This window comes from Strix aluco, chromosome 5 (genome assembly GCF_031877795.1).
Source record: "Strix aluco isolate bStrAlu1 chromosome 5, bStrAlu1.hap1, whole genome shotgun sequence".
NCBI classification, from domain to species: Eukaryota; Metazoa; Chordata; class Aves; order Strigiformes; family Strigidae; genus Strix; species Strix aluco.
Window position 1 is genome coordinate 43913769 of NC_133935.1, and position 15812 is coordinate 43929580.

The 15812-nt window shown below is 36.8% G+C and overlaps 1 protein-coding gene across 4 annotated transcripts in view; it reads right to left on the bottom strand.

Annotated features, from left to right (window-relative positions):
• Positions 1–15812, bottom strand: part of PTPRQ (protein tyrosine phosphatase receptor type Q) — a 147117-nt gene that overhangs the window by 93455 nt on the left and 37850 nt on the right. For all 4 annotated transcript variants that reach the window (XM_074827145.1, XM_074827146.1, XM_074827144.1 and 1 more), the window contains exons 22-29: positions 13702–13901; positions 12168–12417; positions 8829–8957; positions 7925–8071; positions 6130–6302; positions 2684–2894; positions 819–971; positions 518–697 (exon numbers count right to left, since the gene is read on the bottom strand). In XM_074827145.1, the coding sequence (XP_074683246.1) occupies positions 518–697; positions 819–971; positions 2684–2894; positions 6130–6302; positions 7925–8071; positions 8829–8957; positions 12168–12417; positions 13702–13901 (1443 nt within the window). The remainder of the gene's footprint in view (positions 1–517; positions 698–818; positions 972–2683; positions 2895–6129; positions 6303–7924; positions 8072–8828; positions 8958–12167; positions 12418–13701; positions 13902–15812) is intronic.

Consider the following 15812-nt stretch of genomic DNA (forward strand, 5'->3'; position numbering starts at 1 on the left):
CAAAGGAAGTGCATATGTACATCCTAATATGTGCTTTCATTCTATATGCATTAATCTGAAACACCACAAGGAATGCATTTTCTTCAATTACTATCAAAATTATCACTTTAAAAGAAGAAAATTATTAATGTCAGACAAATACCATAAAAAAAATTCAAGTCTGAAAAAGAATTGTCAATTTAGGAATATTTTCTTATGTGGAAAGAAGAGGCTGAGGAAGAAATTCCAAGGAGAAATCCATTTCAAAAATTACTACTTGGCACATTTCACAAATTACTGCTTGCATTACCTAGTCCTCTCCTCCCATCTCACACTCCCTACATACCCCTCCACAGTAGACAAGTCTGTCAGTAGTGTCCCAACCTTCCCTTTACATGCAGTTGTGTTGTGTGTGGGGGGATAGCAGAGATTTGGTCCACCTACCTTGCAAATGACTACATTATATAAAGCTGGAAAAAATAATTTTGTATAATGTATTTGCAATTTTTATACTTTTTTAAATCAACTGACACTGTACCTGTCATAAGTAAGCTGTTGTTTGAAGTTGTTGTGTGGAATGCTCTTTTTGTATCCAGTTCCATTGCATAAACAGTATAGTGAATGATTTTCCCGTTGGGATTTGCTGGAGGATCCCAATACAGCAAAACAGATGAGGAGCTAATATTCTTGTAAGATATATTTTGTACTGAGCTTGGAACTTAAATGAAAACAGAAAACTATAACAGTAAGTAAATAAATGATTTTTTAAAAATTAAAATATTCAGTGAAAGAAGTCAATGTATGTCAACTTTGAAAATATGAGAGTTATAACGTTTCACCTTGTTCACGTGTCCTGACTGTAAGAACTGATGGTGGTCCTTCTCCAACAACAGTGAAAGCAGACACACTGATTTTGTAGTCTGTGAAAGGTACGAGGTCCTTTATAACATATGACAGTTCTTCAGACAAGATGTTAATAGTATATCGATTATCTGTGATTAAATGGAGAGAAAGAGTTACTTACTTGTAAACTCATTTTTTAAATTTTGCATTCTAAACTCACTTTGACACAGCAGCCTGGAACTATTTTATTGTAAATGAATGAACTTTCATGGCAATTACAAAAATTAAAAGAAAAGTTTACACTCCATCCCTTCACTCAATCAAGGAAAGGCTATTATAGGTCCATTTTCATGTGTACAATAGATAGATTAGCCTAGATGAAAGAATGAATGGGCAAGAGCTAAAACCACGAGGCTTATACTGACAGCTATCTCCAAAAAGAATTGAGAGAAATCCCCTAGGAACTAGGAAAAGGCATATTTGTATATGGCCTAGTCTGTCCAGTAACTGTTTAGAACCATGGCTCCTAGGCTGATGGAGCTTTTGGTTTTGTTTTCAATTTTTTTTAATTGGGAAAGACAGATTCCCTCTTCCTTGCCCTCCCAATGGTGCTATAATATCTATACTTGAAATGGCTCTCCTCACAGATCCCTTCACATTGGTATTTTTCGCAGAAGAGTTGTGGTCAGCAGAATGAAGAAGTCATACATGCCCAGAAAGAGTTTTTGGTGCATCTGCAGTAAAGTTCAAAGTCAGCCACAATCCAACTGTGCTAGTCAAAATCATCTGTTATAAAGCAGCCATTATGCCACTGCAACACAAAAAAGTGTGGGTGCTTCACATATCTGAATATCAGGCTCAGAGTTTCACAAGACCAGCATTAAAATGAAAGCATCTAAAAATCAGCGGACCCTGTTGAAAATTTGGCTGTCAACAGCTTTAACTACTATAATTATTATAAAATAATACTCGCATGCTAGATTACAACAGATGCTGTCTGAAGTCAATTTTTCAGCAATGCAGCCATCTTTTAGCAACTCAATACCTCAAGCTGAATGAGGCCGTAAAAAGAAGATTCACATTTAAAGCACTGTAAGTTTTCTCTGTATGACAAAGAAGATTCTTCAGGATTAATATAGTACAGAAAAGATCCACTGTAGATTAAACTAATGGATTCAATTCTGGTTTTAGATACTGGTGTACATGGAGGAATTTGGTGACTTTAATAGAAAATTCAAAAAATAAAAACTTGATATTCTCCCCACTGTTCAAAATTCACTGTAAAAACTGAGTGGTATTTTAAGTCCCTGCCTGTCAACTGAGGTCTGCTTAATGACTTGCAAATATCCATACTTGGTAAAGAAACACTGGTCCATTGATAATATAGAACAAGTGTACACACTAATGACATCACCATGTCATGGGGTCATCTCCACCTGTTTGTCACCCATATAGCAAAGTTGTAACTTTTTGACCTATTTACCTTCACTGACATTTGAAAACCTATTAGTCAAAAGGCTTAAAGAAATCAAGGTCTCTGAAGGGCTTGGAGATATGTTAATCCCTGACAATCACACCTGCTTTGGCAACTGTAATAACTGATTGTCTATGCAGCTTGGCTGATGGCTTTCGGGTGCTCCTTTCACTAGGAAGAAGGTCAGCTAGGTGACAAGGGGCTAGTTCCTGCCTGTGTGGCATTCCCATTTGCTTCAGAAGGTTATTTGGTAGTAAAAAAATCCGACTCCAGCAAGTGACCCATTCATAATTTGCTTGAACCATGTGCTAAAGATCATATCTGGGACAGTGATGGGGGTCCTTCAGAACAAAGGAGCAGGTAGAAAAATATCCTAAAATATCTTACCCAAAGCAGAATGTAATTTTGCAGCTCCATTTATAGGAGGCAAATTATCACCAGATACACTTGTAAATATTACTGGGGAAGTTGTCTGAATGCTGGAAAACATTTCAGCTGAACCTTCATATAATTCATTGGCTGTTTCCATTGAATTCCAAGTGGGAGAAGGTTTGATGTTTTCACTTATCATGTATGGTTCCAAAGAATCAATCAAATACTAAAAATTAGAAATATAAAAATAAATCACAAAATTTGTCATCACTAAATTATTTAATTACTTTTATATCCAATATAGAAAGTGTTTGTGTATTGTGCATATATATATACACAGACTACATAAATGTTGGCATACAAACATTATCTTTCCAACAATAATTAACTTTGCAAAATACAATATTTCTAATGAAAAAGACTCAGCTGCCAGTAGCCTACAACCTTTTATTCATTTTTATTGTTCAAATAAACACCACATTCTTTTTTTTTTAACCTCTTAAAATATGTTTTTTATAGTAAAATGGCAATTTTAGACCAAGGTCTTTAACTTTAATGTTATGTCCTTGGAGTTATAGTGAATAGACACATGTTTGAGCTTAGGAGATTCCATTTGTACGTGTTCTGAACCAGGGTTGCAGGCACTGAAAACAAGAGGGCCTCAGATGCCCCTACTAGGCCCTGAAGAAAAGGAGTAACAGGTTGACTAGATCACTGAGAGGGAATAATGGGACAGAAGCTAATGAAATAAAGGGGAGAGGGAAAATAAGGGAGTATATATGTGAAAAGGGAAAGTGAAAAGGAGGTAAGTGATATAGAGGTCCATAGGACAGAAGGGACAAAAGACAAATGTTGGAAAGGGATGGCAGTAGGTATAAGGGGAGCAAGAACTACAAACGGAGGAAAAACAAAAGGAGAAAAGAGAGAGCAATTAAAGCATAGGTACAGAATGGTGTGTAAGCACTAGATCATTATGCCCCTTCAGGATCTGGGACTGAATCCAGCACTCCAGTGTCTCTAAATTGTTCTGCTGTCATCTGTGAATCCTCCCCACTCACACATACGGCCCACTTCACTGCCAGAAAGAGATGCTTTTACAGTGATGTAACTAATACACATTAGCTCTCTCCCTACAGACTCTGGGTGGAGAGAGAGCAAAGCAGCTTTTTTACTGCTTTAACTATGGGGGGGTGTAACCACAGGCAGAGATACAGTATCAGTCTCACCAAAGTACCAACAGGTAAAAGCTATATATGCCTCATCTTCACCAGCATTTTATAGCAAAATAGTAATCCATGTGGAAATACTTTTTGGTTTCTGAGGCTTTTCCACATATAAGACAACAGCTTTTTATTGCTACTAGTTATTGAGTACTGTTAGCACTGTGGATCTGACAGTTCAAATCCTGCAGATGCTCTAAGCTTGGGTTAACAGGGTTCTAAATAAAGTAATATTTATTATGATTTGGTTTGGTTTTTAATTAGAAAATTACATTCAGTAAACTATAATAAAGCAGTAATGATGCTACATTAAGAACTCAAAAATTAGGAAATCCCATCATTAAAACATGTCTGTGCAGACAACTTTCATTTTTTCTGTGTCTGTACTATGATACGATCTTTAATTACAGAGTTATATACTTTCATTTTCCAAGGATGCCTGCCTGGTTTAATGAATGGATCTTTATCCTCATTTTTTTTCCCCCTTACTCCTTATTTATTGTTTGGCTCCAGGGCTCTATTTAATGTATACCATTCAACTTGAAAATTAACTCCTTCATTCAGCTCTACATCAAAAACTTAGATCCTATGTCAGATCCAGAGAAAGACATCATTATCTGAAAAAAGGGATTACACAAACTTTGGGCACCTATGTTCAAAGTTCAGACCAAAAAGCCCTACCTCAGAAAGCACTCAATCCTGAGCTGAATGTTTGCTAGGGGTCTACAGTTCTGTGCTGCATGCTCAGAGCTGCCCCATCGAAGCATGTAGAGCACTCCGGGACCCAAAATCCAGAAGCTAGACTGACAGCATACATCCTTGAAGTGCTAAGGCTTGGACAACAGGCCCAAGCCAGAGTTGACCTATAGATGAATCCTGTATATTTTATAACTGACAACCATTGTGCTAGTAGGTATTGTACTAAGTTATAACAACCTATTTATGCTGGTGTAAAAAGTGCTAAAGCATTGAAATACTGCAGCCTGAACAACAGGCCCCAAGCTGAAGCTGCTAACTTAGCATGTAGTCATTAATAAAATATGTAAACTCACTAGTGAAAGACAAAATATAATCAGTAGAGGGGAGAGAATGTATCCAACTTTCCTTTCACAGCCTTGTTCAAGGCTGAGAACCCAAGTGTTCGGCCTTGTTAGAAACTCCCTTGGTCCCCCCCCGAGCCCTGGCCAGGCTTCGGGTGGAATCCAACAGGAGAATGAAACCAGAAACTTTCCGCTCAAAACAAAGATGCCAGCTATTCTGGCTTGTTGATCTCTGGTATATAAGGCTGGGCCCGTTTGCAGCGACTTTGGATGCCTCACCTATGGGTGGACGCACCGCGTAGGATTTCCCACTTGCCGGGACAGGCTCTCCAAATCCTCGCTGTAACCGGGGCTCCCCAGCGGCTGCGGATCTGGATGATGATGATGATATATGCAAGTGGTGATGTACTTCTCTTAATTACTATTCTCTCTCTCTCTCTCGTGTAGTAATGATTTGATGCGTTACTCTGTTTGTTGCTTTAAGTGCACTATTCTGCTTCTACTTACTGCATGTTCTCTGTATTACGCTGTTACATTACTTGGTTATTACCAGTAAAGTATGCCTACTCTTTTCACTCTGGTGTCTGAGTTTAATTGGTATCCTTAATCAGCAAAACAATCCTCTACAAGATTTGATCCGATAGATGTGCACAGATTTCCTTAGTACACAACCATAGCACGGAGTTCAGCGTGTAGTGTCAGACATGTACATTCGGGTATACAAATGGGGGCAGAAAGTCTAGGGCTGTTTGCCTTGTAAGCAGAGAACTTAACCAGCCTTGGGAGACTTCTGTTGAATTGACTTGTCCATAGGATTCATACCTGCATCTTCTAGGAGGTTGCCTGAGTGGCTATGTATCAATCTAGGCACCTAAATCTTACTGTTAGGTCATCCTATGCTGCAAAGAACTCAAGGGCTAGAAAGCACAAGACTGTGGGCTATGGCTTCCTGTCTTCAGTAGCTAAGACAGTCTGGATCATTCTGCAAGAATTATTTATTGTTTTCCTGTTGTATAAAGAGCATTATTGGAACCTCCTTAAAACCCAGCCAGAGAAAGAGGGTGGGGTGAGGAAGGTGGCTTTTAAAAGCATTGTCAACTCCTCTGTGGTGGCTAATTCCACATTCTGTACCTATCAGATAAGGCAGAGAAGCAAATTTAATCTAGCAAAGAAATCCATATTAAAAAAAAAAACTGAATACCTTATTTTTTCCTTCAAGAACAGTGTTTTCCAGAGTTACCTCTGTTTCTTGCACATGTACTTTAACTCTGTACTGGGTAATGATTCCATTAGGTTGTCCTGGCTTCCTCCAAACAATTTTTATATATGTGGCTTCCACTTCTGCTAGATGTAAATCTGATACAGCACCTGGGACTGAATATTCAAGAAAAACTTGATTTAATTAAACATTTGTGATTATTACAAGCTTTTTCAGCACTCCATGCAAAGTACCATAGGCATTCAATCAAGTTTCATGTCCTTACCTTTTGAGTTAGTCCTGTGCAGGTAAACAGTTATTTCATATGCTTTCTTAGCAAACAAGTTACACTTCTAAAAATATGCACACAGGTTTTTTTGACATATATGACTTATGTATGAATATGATCAAATCCTAAGAGGATTTAAATCAGATAGGTCCACTGAAGTCAGTGCACTGGAAGCAAGCAGACCGTTGCTAGCTTCCTATATAGAATCTCAAATATACCAAAAATGAAAGCTTAGTTCTAAATTCATCAAAAGCTGAAGTAAAAAGCTGAAAAAAAATAATGAATGTGATACATTTTGATCACTTCCCTTTTATAACAGGTTTTGGTTCAATTTCTTCTTTACCTATGCAGTAATAATGATAGTGTACTTTGCATAGGACTGCCAGAGATTAGATACATTTATATTCAATAGAACAATATTCAGATTTGATATGAAAAATATTTTTCCTAATATACCTCAGAAAAAGACAAACTTGAAATTACTTGCATAATGAATATTTGTAGATTTGCCATTAAAATGAGACATTCTATGTCACTCTAAAAAAAACCCCAAAACCACCAAAATCCCCTTTGGCTTCTGCCAGTGAGTTTAGACAGAAGATGAGCATGATTGTACTGAGGCAGGCCATCCCTGGAAATTGTCTCCCAGAGCTGAGAAAAGCACATACTTCAGGAAAGAATATGATAAATAAGGATAGGTGTTCCTCCTGCTGTTACACCTTGACAGCAAGCATTGCAGCAATCACTGATTGAGAGATTTTCTAAATTTGTGTTGTGTGGCATAAACATAATAGAGAAATAACCATCTTGAAACTGCCTGCCTATTACACACTGACTCTCAATTATTTCTGGTTGCATCCTCAGATGCAGATCCTGCACAATCTCACACACATGTAAGATAAAACTGCATTTCTATACAGCAAAGGACTCACCTGGTGAGTCAACTACTGGGAGCCAAAACTCCCTGACAACTGAGTTGATGGCTCAGGGGCAGAACTGCCCCAGGACAAGATCTTGATGCTGGGTCTGCCTCAGAGCTGTGGTCCCTGGTAAAGGTGGCTTCATTAGAAACTGGTGTGGGACCTTGGATTTGGTGAAAATTAGTCAAATGAGAGGTTTAATAAGAAAATTGGAGCTGAACAAACCAGCCGTGGGGAATCGTGCGCTGTTCTTTCTTTTCCACTTGCTGCCATCTAACGGGTAAGGGGGGGACCTGCAATTTAATTGCCATATCTAAAAATAACTACTTTCATTCAGGCAGAAACTACGTTTCTTTCACAATCTGTGAAGGCTTCTGATAGCGAGTAGTTTAGTGACAGCATATGAACTCAACAAAAAATGGAGAAATAAATCGATGTAATAAATTTTTAGCTAATTTCTTTCATTAGCTTTTTATTCCTCTAAGACACCCCTTCTTTCTTTTGCAAAGTACCTAAAAGCCTCTGAAGGGAAAACTGAAACCAATTATCATTTACAGCCCGTTTACTTCACTTCTCTTTGCTTACTTACCATCTGCAGGAGTGAAAACTGTAAGGTTAGTCTTTGGCCCCACCCCAGCACTTGTCTCAGCACTGACGTACACGTCATATGTTGTAAACGGCACAAGGTTACTAAATACAAATTTATGATCTTTTGTGCTGTTATCCAGAATATGACCTGGAATGAAAAATGAAGAGATTCTAGCTCAAAAATAGAGAGTCCACAGCTACTTTCCAGGATGATGAATGATGAAAAGCCAGATTTGTTTGTGAAAAAGCTGATTTGGCATCAACTTCACTGGAAATAGTAGTGAATATCTGGGGAAAAAAACCCAACCAAACAAAAAAGCCACCTCAAGAAGGTACGAGTTTTAAGAGGAAGGGGTTTTTTTGTTTATAAATTAATTTCTATTGCTTTTCCTGTGTCGTCCCTAAAAACATTACTATACAGCTCATTAATGTCTTACTTAACTACAGGGAATTACATAATTTCTTTATACATACATGTCTGAGTTAAAAAAAATTACAAAACCATCAAAACGGAATCATACAGTTGATTACATACTACACAGGAATGAAAATCCTCCAGAAATCTTTAACAGAAAGAGAAAAAGTAAAGGTAAGGTACAGAATTATTTGGATAAACACCCTCATTCAGCTGCAAGCTTAGCCTGTCATCTCTCTGAAAGAGTGAGGAAAGTTGGCTTCCTCCACGCTTCAGAATATCCAGTGTGAATTTAATTGCATACTCTTCCTCACGATGGACACTTTTCCCTTAAAAGTAATCTAAAAACTATTAAAAATTCTAATAGTAAAAAGTATACATAGCACCGCTTTCAAATATTCATTCTTGATTGGCAGGGACACTAAGAATGCAAGTGTAAGGAAATAAGCACAAAAAAGATAAAGAAATAAAAACATTAATTCAGACTTACCAGATGGTCCATACAGCTCAACTCTGTAACTAAACTTTCCTGTTACTATGGTTGGTGGGTCCCACATCACTGCAAAAGACTTTGCTGTAATGTTGCTCTTGGCAAAATTTTGTGGTGGATCCTCTGGAACTTAAACAATATTGGAAAAAGTCTTTGAACATAAAATAATTTATATTAGGATTTCCAAGAACCACATATCAGACAATTCTTTTTAAACATAAACATTAAATATTCTGAAGAGAAGCTACATTAAAAGCACATGTCATCAAAAATGAATTATTTTTATTTAATTTCTTTTTTAAGGTAATGCTCACAAAAGATATCAAGAGAGCTGGTAGTATGCAAAACATCCTTAAAAGACAAAGGCAGAGATTCTACCAAGTTTAGCATGGAACTCATCATGATACAGATTACATATAGATGATGTTCAAATATTATTGTGAGGCTCAGCAATACAGAGCTCACATCAGGTACATTTTTTCTTCCTTGAATAGGTTCTTCTTTCATATAGACAATATTTCATATTGAAGATTTCTGACAACAATAATGATATACATTACTATCCAAAAAGGTAAACTTGGAACCAATTAAGCTTGCAAAAACATTACATACATGAGTAATTTTCTATTTTCATGAAACTATTCACATATATTAAATGACTCCAATACTCAAGTGATTACTGAATCCGACCCCTGCCCTTTCTAAAGTATACCTTACTGCACTGATAAATTAATGAGAGATTACTATGGAGATTAAAATCTGAATCCAAAGACAATTAAAGGAGGTGGAATTTTGTACATCCATATGGAGTAAAAACAAACCTGATTTTAAAAATGCTGCATATGCAAGTAAACTTATGGGAACTGCTTGATACAAATTTCTATGAAAATCAGGTCTTGATATGTCATGTGTGAGATTTAAGCCAATATGGAGATATAGACTGATCCTGTAAACAAATACGTAAATTAACTAACATATTACTCTTAAAAAAGTCCTATTGTCTTTTGTAAAAACTAATGTACAAATGAAAGAAATGAAAAATCTGATCATTCCTGAAAGATATGCTATAGATTGGTCAGTAGTGACTACTTAGTCATTCTTAGTTATGCAAATTGTATTAGCTACAATTGCACACAAGTATTATCTTATGAGTCCACTTTTTTTCAAGGTTTAAATCTTTTTCTCTTTGTAGAAGTATCCTCCCCTTGACAGCCATCCCAGCAAAGGAAATACCTGCATGCTGAGTTCTCAAAAAATATATATAATGAAGCATTTTAAAATACTTTAAAGAAGTAGCCTCTTTTTCAAAAATCAAAGCAAGAAAAATATCATCTTTGTCAGGAACACAGGAGAGCTTCAGCACATCTCAGAAAATTCTGGTTGGAGGGAATAGAAATAATTGTCAGCGTTTTAAAGTGGAACATCAACAAGCTATACAGTAGGGACATATATCATCTTCTTCTGTGTGATGAAATAGGCATGACAACAACTCCGTGTCATGCTCCCATGTGAGCAGGAAAGTGATATTTGAAATAAATGTGCTCTCCATCCTCCCACCTGCTATCACAAACTATAATCCATCAGTTCCTCTCCCTCAAGCCTCATCTCAGACACTCCAGTGGAGGACTGAAATGTGAGGTTTTCGCCGTATGAGAAACTGGTAACTTTGAGGGGGTGGCTAGTGTGACACTAAAAAGATTTTTGTGAGAACCAAGACATTTGGAGAAGGGAAGTGCATTTCAGTAATCACAGAGATACTGAATGATGGTCCTTGATACTGGAGGAGAAACCGTTCACAATAATTGCAAAGCAACATTCCTAAATTATGATTTTATTATATAGGCTATATAGATAAATACAAACGTTAGCATGTAAAAACATCTTTCCCACTGAGGCAAATGAAAGGTAAAAAAATAAAAATGAGGAAAAACATCTATTAACTCATAATGCCTTCCTAACAAATCACCAACCAACTCTATGGCCAGGCTCAGAACAGGGTCCTTGGCACGCAGGCATGCAGGACTCGCAGAGGAACACTTTAGTAAGCACCTGAATGCTCATAAGGTGAAGATCTAGTAGAGATGGATCCAGAAGCTTGGGTGTACCAGTGTGGTCCTAAGAAGAAGGACCTGTTGAGGCTTGGGCCACAAGGGCTGACCGTGCCCATGGCCCTGTGCACACCATGCATGCACCCACAGTGACCCATAGGCCAACCTCCCTGTTCCCAGACCCTGCTTTAATGGACAAACCCTGGCTGTACAGGCACCCAGTACGCAAGGACTGAAGATCTTATCTTTCAAACATCTGACATCTTCCTATGTATTTGGAAGAACTAAACTCCATTGTGTAAGCTTTTCATCAGTTTCCAGGGTTTTCTTATTACCAGTGCATTTATCCTAGGATGTTAACAGGGTAAAAACAAACTGGAAATTAGCCCTGAGACCATTAGAACAGAAACTATCCAAAACTTTATTAACCCTAGACAGAACAGCAAACTAAGGATATTTTAATTCTAGCAAAGCAATTCAAATGAACAGTGCTAGATGGCAACTAAATTTCTTTTCATCTGAACAGTGCTATGAATTCTGGATGTATGAAAGGGGAACCCAGTAACATCAAACTGTGTCAGGCAAAAGAATGATGCACTAGCAAACAGAAAGCCAGAATAACATTCCTTTAGAACACCTTTTTGGTATGGCTCTACTGCATGATGTTTGCCCACTACCTAAGCCATTATAGAACTCCTGCTCCCGGACAACCTTTGTTTCCAATTCTAACTTCTCAGTGCATTGCAGATAATCCAAAATCAACTCTCCTAGTGTTTAAAGATTTCTTCAGCACTGAACAACTTTCTGCAATAGGTCCAGATTGAAGAACCACGGGACAGGAGTTTTCTTTATACTGCTTATTTTTCCACAAAGGCAAAGAAGCTGTACATGCATTGCTATGTACACAATACACCTGCTTTTTGAATACTATGCCTGACACCTTTTCCCTTCATCTGTACTTTTAATTCTCCTTCCATTGTGCCATTAATTGCAGGTCTTAAATTATCCTCAGTTTTTCATAAAATTTGATCTGTCCTGAGCATACTTTGGTATCTCTGACTTTTAATAAAAACTGAACTTCCACTCACTACACATTATTAGATATATTAACAGTTATATACACTTTCAGTTGATTCCACAAAGTAAAATTAAGTAATTGTGCAAATACAAGAGCATAATACAGATAAAGATATATTCAGACTGAAGTATCTTGCAACATAACTTCAAACTGGTATTCTGAAGTTGTCATATAAATCCGAGAACTTTATTTCCATTTGAAAGCAGTATATACCTGATTCTGGTGTCCGGACAATTGCACTGTCAATGTAGCCTGCTTCAGTGGTAACTGCAGAGACTTCAAAAAGATAGGTAGTATATGGCCTGAGGTTAGTTATAACAAAACTAATTGGTTCATTCCAAACAGAGCTCATTTGACTCGGTGCCTCTGTAATTGGTGTAACTGTAGTCCGTGAAGGAATTGTGGATTTGCCAAAAGTAGTTGAAGGAGTGGTAGTACTCCACAAAAATGATTCACTGTTATCCTACAAAAAGACAAAATATGAAACATGATAAGCTGCATCTATAACCTATAACTGTAAATATACGTAGATCAAAAAAGGCAGACCACCTCTGAAATAAAATTACCCTAAGTCGGTTCGCTTTTTATACTTCAATCTTCAAATTTAGGTTACCTTTTCATTAGTTGACACTGTTAGTACGTCCTGTTAGTGATAGTATTACAGTTTCCTGCCTTATCCCAAAAGATCTCAAATCTGACTGAAGTAACTCTCTATGATTCATTTAATTATTCCCAGATATCATTTTCAATGTTCAGTCTCTCTCTTAAAAAGTCCCTGAGTGAGGTCCTTCTGCATCACATGTACATTATATGCATGCATATGTGTATACATATACAGCATACATATATCCAAATATCATGGATAAGACCAGACAAGTGTTTCCTCATCCATACTGTCAGGAGACACACAGTAACCAATGCTTATGAATCAGTAGGTGCCAGTCTCCCTTCTCAGTGCTGAATTAAATCAGCCTGATGTTGGGAACCTTCATGATGCCTAAAATGATCTTCAAAATAAAATCTTGACATCCAAGTAAGCATAACACTCTGCTCAGAATAAAGAGGAAAAGGAAAATAAATACCAGAAAATTTTCTTCAAGAAATTCTGAAACGTATAGATTGGTTACAGGTTTGAATCCAATGAATAGTCAAAATTCAGAAAATTTTCAATTAATGCTTATTGTAAGAACAACTCAGACTACAAACATTTTTTTTAAAAAATCACTCTGCTAATGACGGGTCTTTTTAGTTTGATATGAAAAGTATTTAAACAATGTTGGAATGTGATACACAGAATAAAGCATACATTTAAAATATAAAAAACATTATCATACTACACATAAAAATATTAACATTATTATATGTCAGCACTGACAAAAAAACCCCTACCAATTCTTGCTTTTTCTAACTGAAAGCTGTATAAAATGAAATGTAAAAATCAAAAGCTGAAAAAATTCAAAATTATCTATTTCATTATTTTCTGTTAAAAGGATATCAAATTGAATCTTTCTTAACATATTTACTTTGATTAAACTGAGCTTTTCAAGGAAAAGTATTCCATTTAAACTATTTTGAAGAGAAAGGTTTTTCTTCAACCATTATATCCTGCCTTGGGCCTAAGTGTGTAAAGTATTTGTGTTTGTTCTGAAAAGCAAGCCTCCAAATTTTTTATGTCTCAAAATTCAAATGTAAAACTATATTCTGTGGGTTGAGTCTATTTCTAATTTAAAAGGTTTATAGCACTTACATTACATTCTGGTAACCTCCCAGACAGAAGGTCCTCTACTTTAACCAAGACATCTTTCACTACAATTCCACTTCTTGCATGTTTCACACTAATCTTGAAACTAGTTATCTTTCCATTTGGTTGCCGAGGGAGAAACCAGATCAGATTTACAGCTGAATAATTTAAGGCTTCAACTGTGAGATTCACTACTTTACCTGGAGCTTGAAAACAAAACAAACAAAAGCAGTGAGACACACTTTTCTTCTCAGCACTGGAAAAAAATAAAATCCCTTTTTTTTTTTTTTTTTGTAATGCCATTTCTAGCTTCCAAACCCTGAAGCAAATAAATAACAACCATTCACAAACACATGAAGTGCTGATATGCAACCAGCTCTTTTCCAACCTAATGTAAGTGAGAAATACAATAATTTCAGTCTCGTAATAATATAGTAATTGGTTTGGCCAACTTAAAAATATTATTCCTAGAAGCAACTCATCTTCTGTGTCAGAGGCAGCAAATTTTTGACCATTTTTGTTTGTTTAAGAGCATGTAACAGAACTGAGTGTTTTATTTCACTTCACCTGTGTCATCTTTTCAGCTGGATATAGATTTTTGGTAGCTTTAAATAGCTCAATTTAATCTGAATTTTCACTATTACTGCAGAAATTATGTTCTCTGTATCAGTGATGGTTTCCAAGGCCTTTTGTCAGAGCATCTGTATTAATTACAGCACAGAGGAATGGGATGCAGCATCTAAACAAGTCTTCACATGCTATCTGAACTCTCCTGTGAATAGAGTACTGTGGCTCTCAGTCCTGTCTGCATGGCACAGTCAGCAGCAGTTCCTGCAATAGCTAGACTTAGTACTAAATAGAAAATGGTTAAGCTGCCTCAAAAATATACAACCGTCCACAATTACAAATCTTCCACAGGTGAATTGAGACAGGTCCTCCAAGCCTCATATTTAGTTCTTGCTTAGGCCCTGCTGAATCTTTTGCAGACCTCCTTCCCCCTCCTCCCAGACTACAGCTTTTATATTTAAATAATTATATCTTCTGGCTAACTTTCCTACTTTAAACAGTACCTCTTCATGTTGATCATGGGCTTTCTTTAACCATCAAAGCAATAGTTTAAAAAAAAAAAGCTGAGAAGGTAAAAGTACAAATGTAGTATCAGTGACACATAACTCTCACCTAGAATTTGAAGCAATCTTCCAATTACATTTATAATACGGGATTTTAGCTTTAATAAAAATCTAAACAGAAATGCATCGAAAAGCAAAAAGCTAATGTTCTCATATGGAGAAATGCTAGTCTTGTCCTGTGTCAAACATGAGTAAATAAAGTTCATGGAAATATGGTTCTCTACCAGCAACAATGTACAAAGAATAATGAAGAATAATGACTTTCCATAGCTCCATGTGGCAAGTTTACTACCCCTTCTTATATTTGGTTTCATAAATCATTGCATTATCTCAGAAATCTCATGCAGAGTGATGATTTCCTGCTATTAACTGAGGTGTGACACTCTGCAGTTTGCACAGCTACAAAAATCAACCAGGATTCCTAAATGCAAAGGGATGGTCACTGCCATGGCAGCCCAAATTCTGTATTCCACTGAGACTGGTTCACCCCAGCATAACTGGCCTGGTACCAGCTCTTCAGCCAAGGCACAACTGCTCCTGGAGCATAAGCAAGACTACAAACACTAAATTAATAAAGATTATGCAAATTCAGACTGTAATTATTATTTTTTAATCTTCAAAACCATCAAGTAAAATTTTCATTTCAGCCATGTATTAAATTTTTTTCTCTTCAGAATTAAGAAGTAAAAACATAGTAAAATACATTCTGTTCTGGGCCTCTTAGAGAAGGCACTTGACCCCAGCACTAAACAAATGTGGTTTGACATAAGTAGGCAGTGCCAGCGCTGATCCCACAACAAAGTCTGTCTCCTCGTACTGCTGCAGGCAACAGCAGATGGGTCCACTTGATAGGTAGCTCTGTTCAACCTGTGACCTTGCTTTCTGGAAGCAGCCTACCTAAAAACTGGTATAGGAAAACCCCAACAGAAACAGACTTTGCATATAAGGAACCCTCATATGTGCACACCCTAAATGCTGTTATTAGCA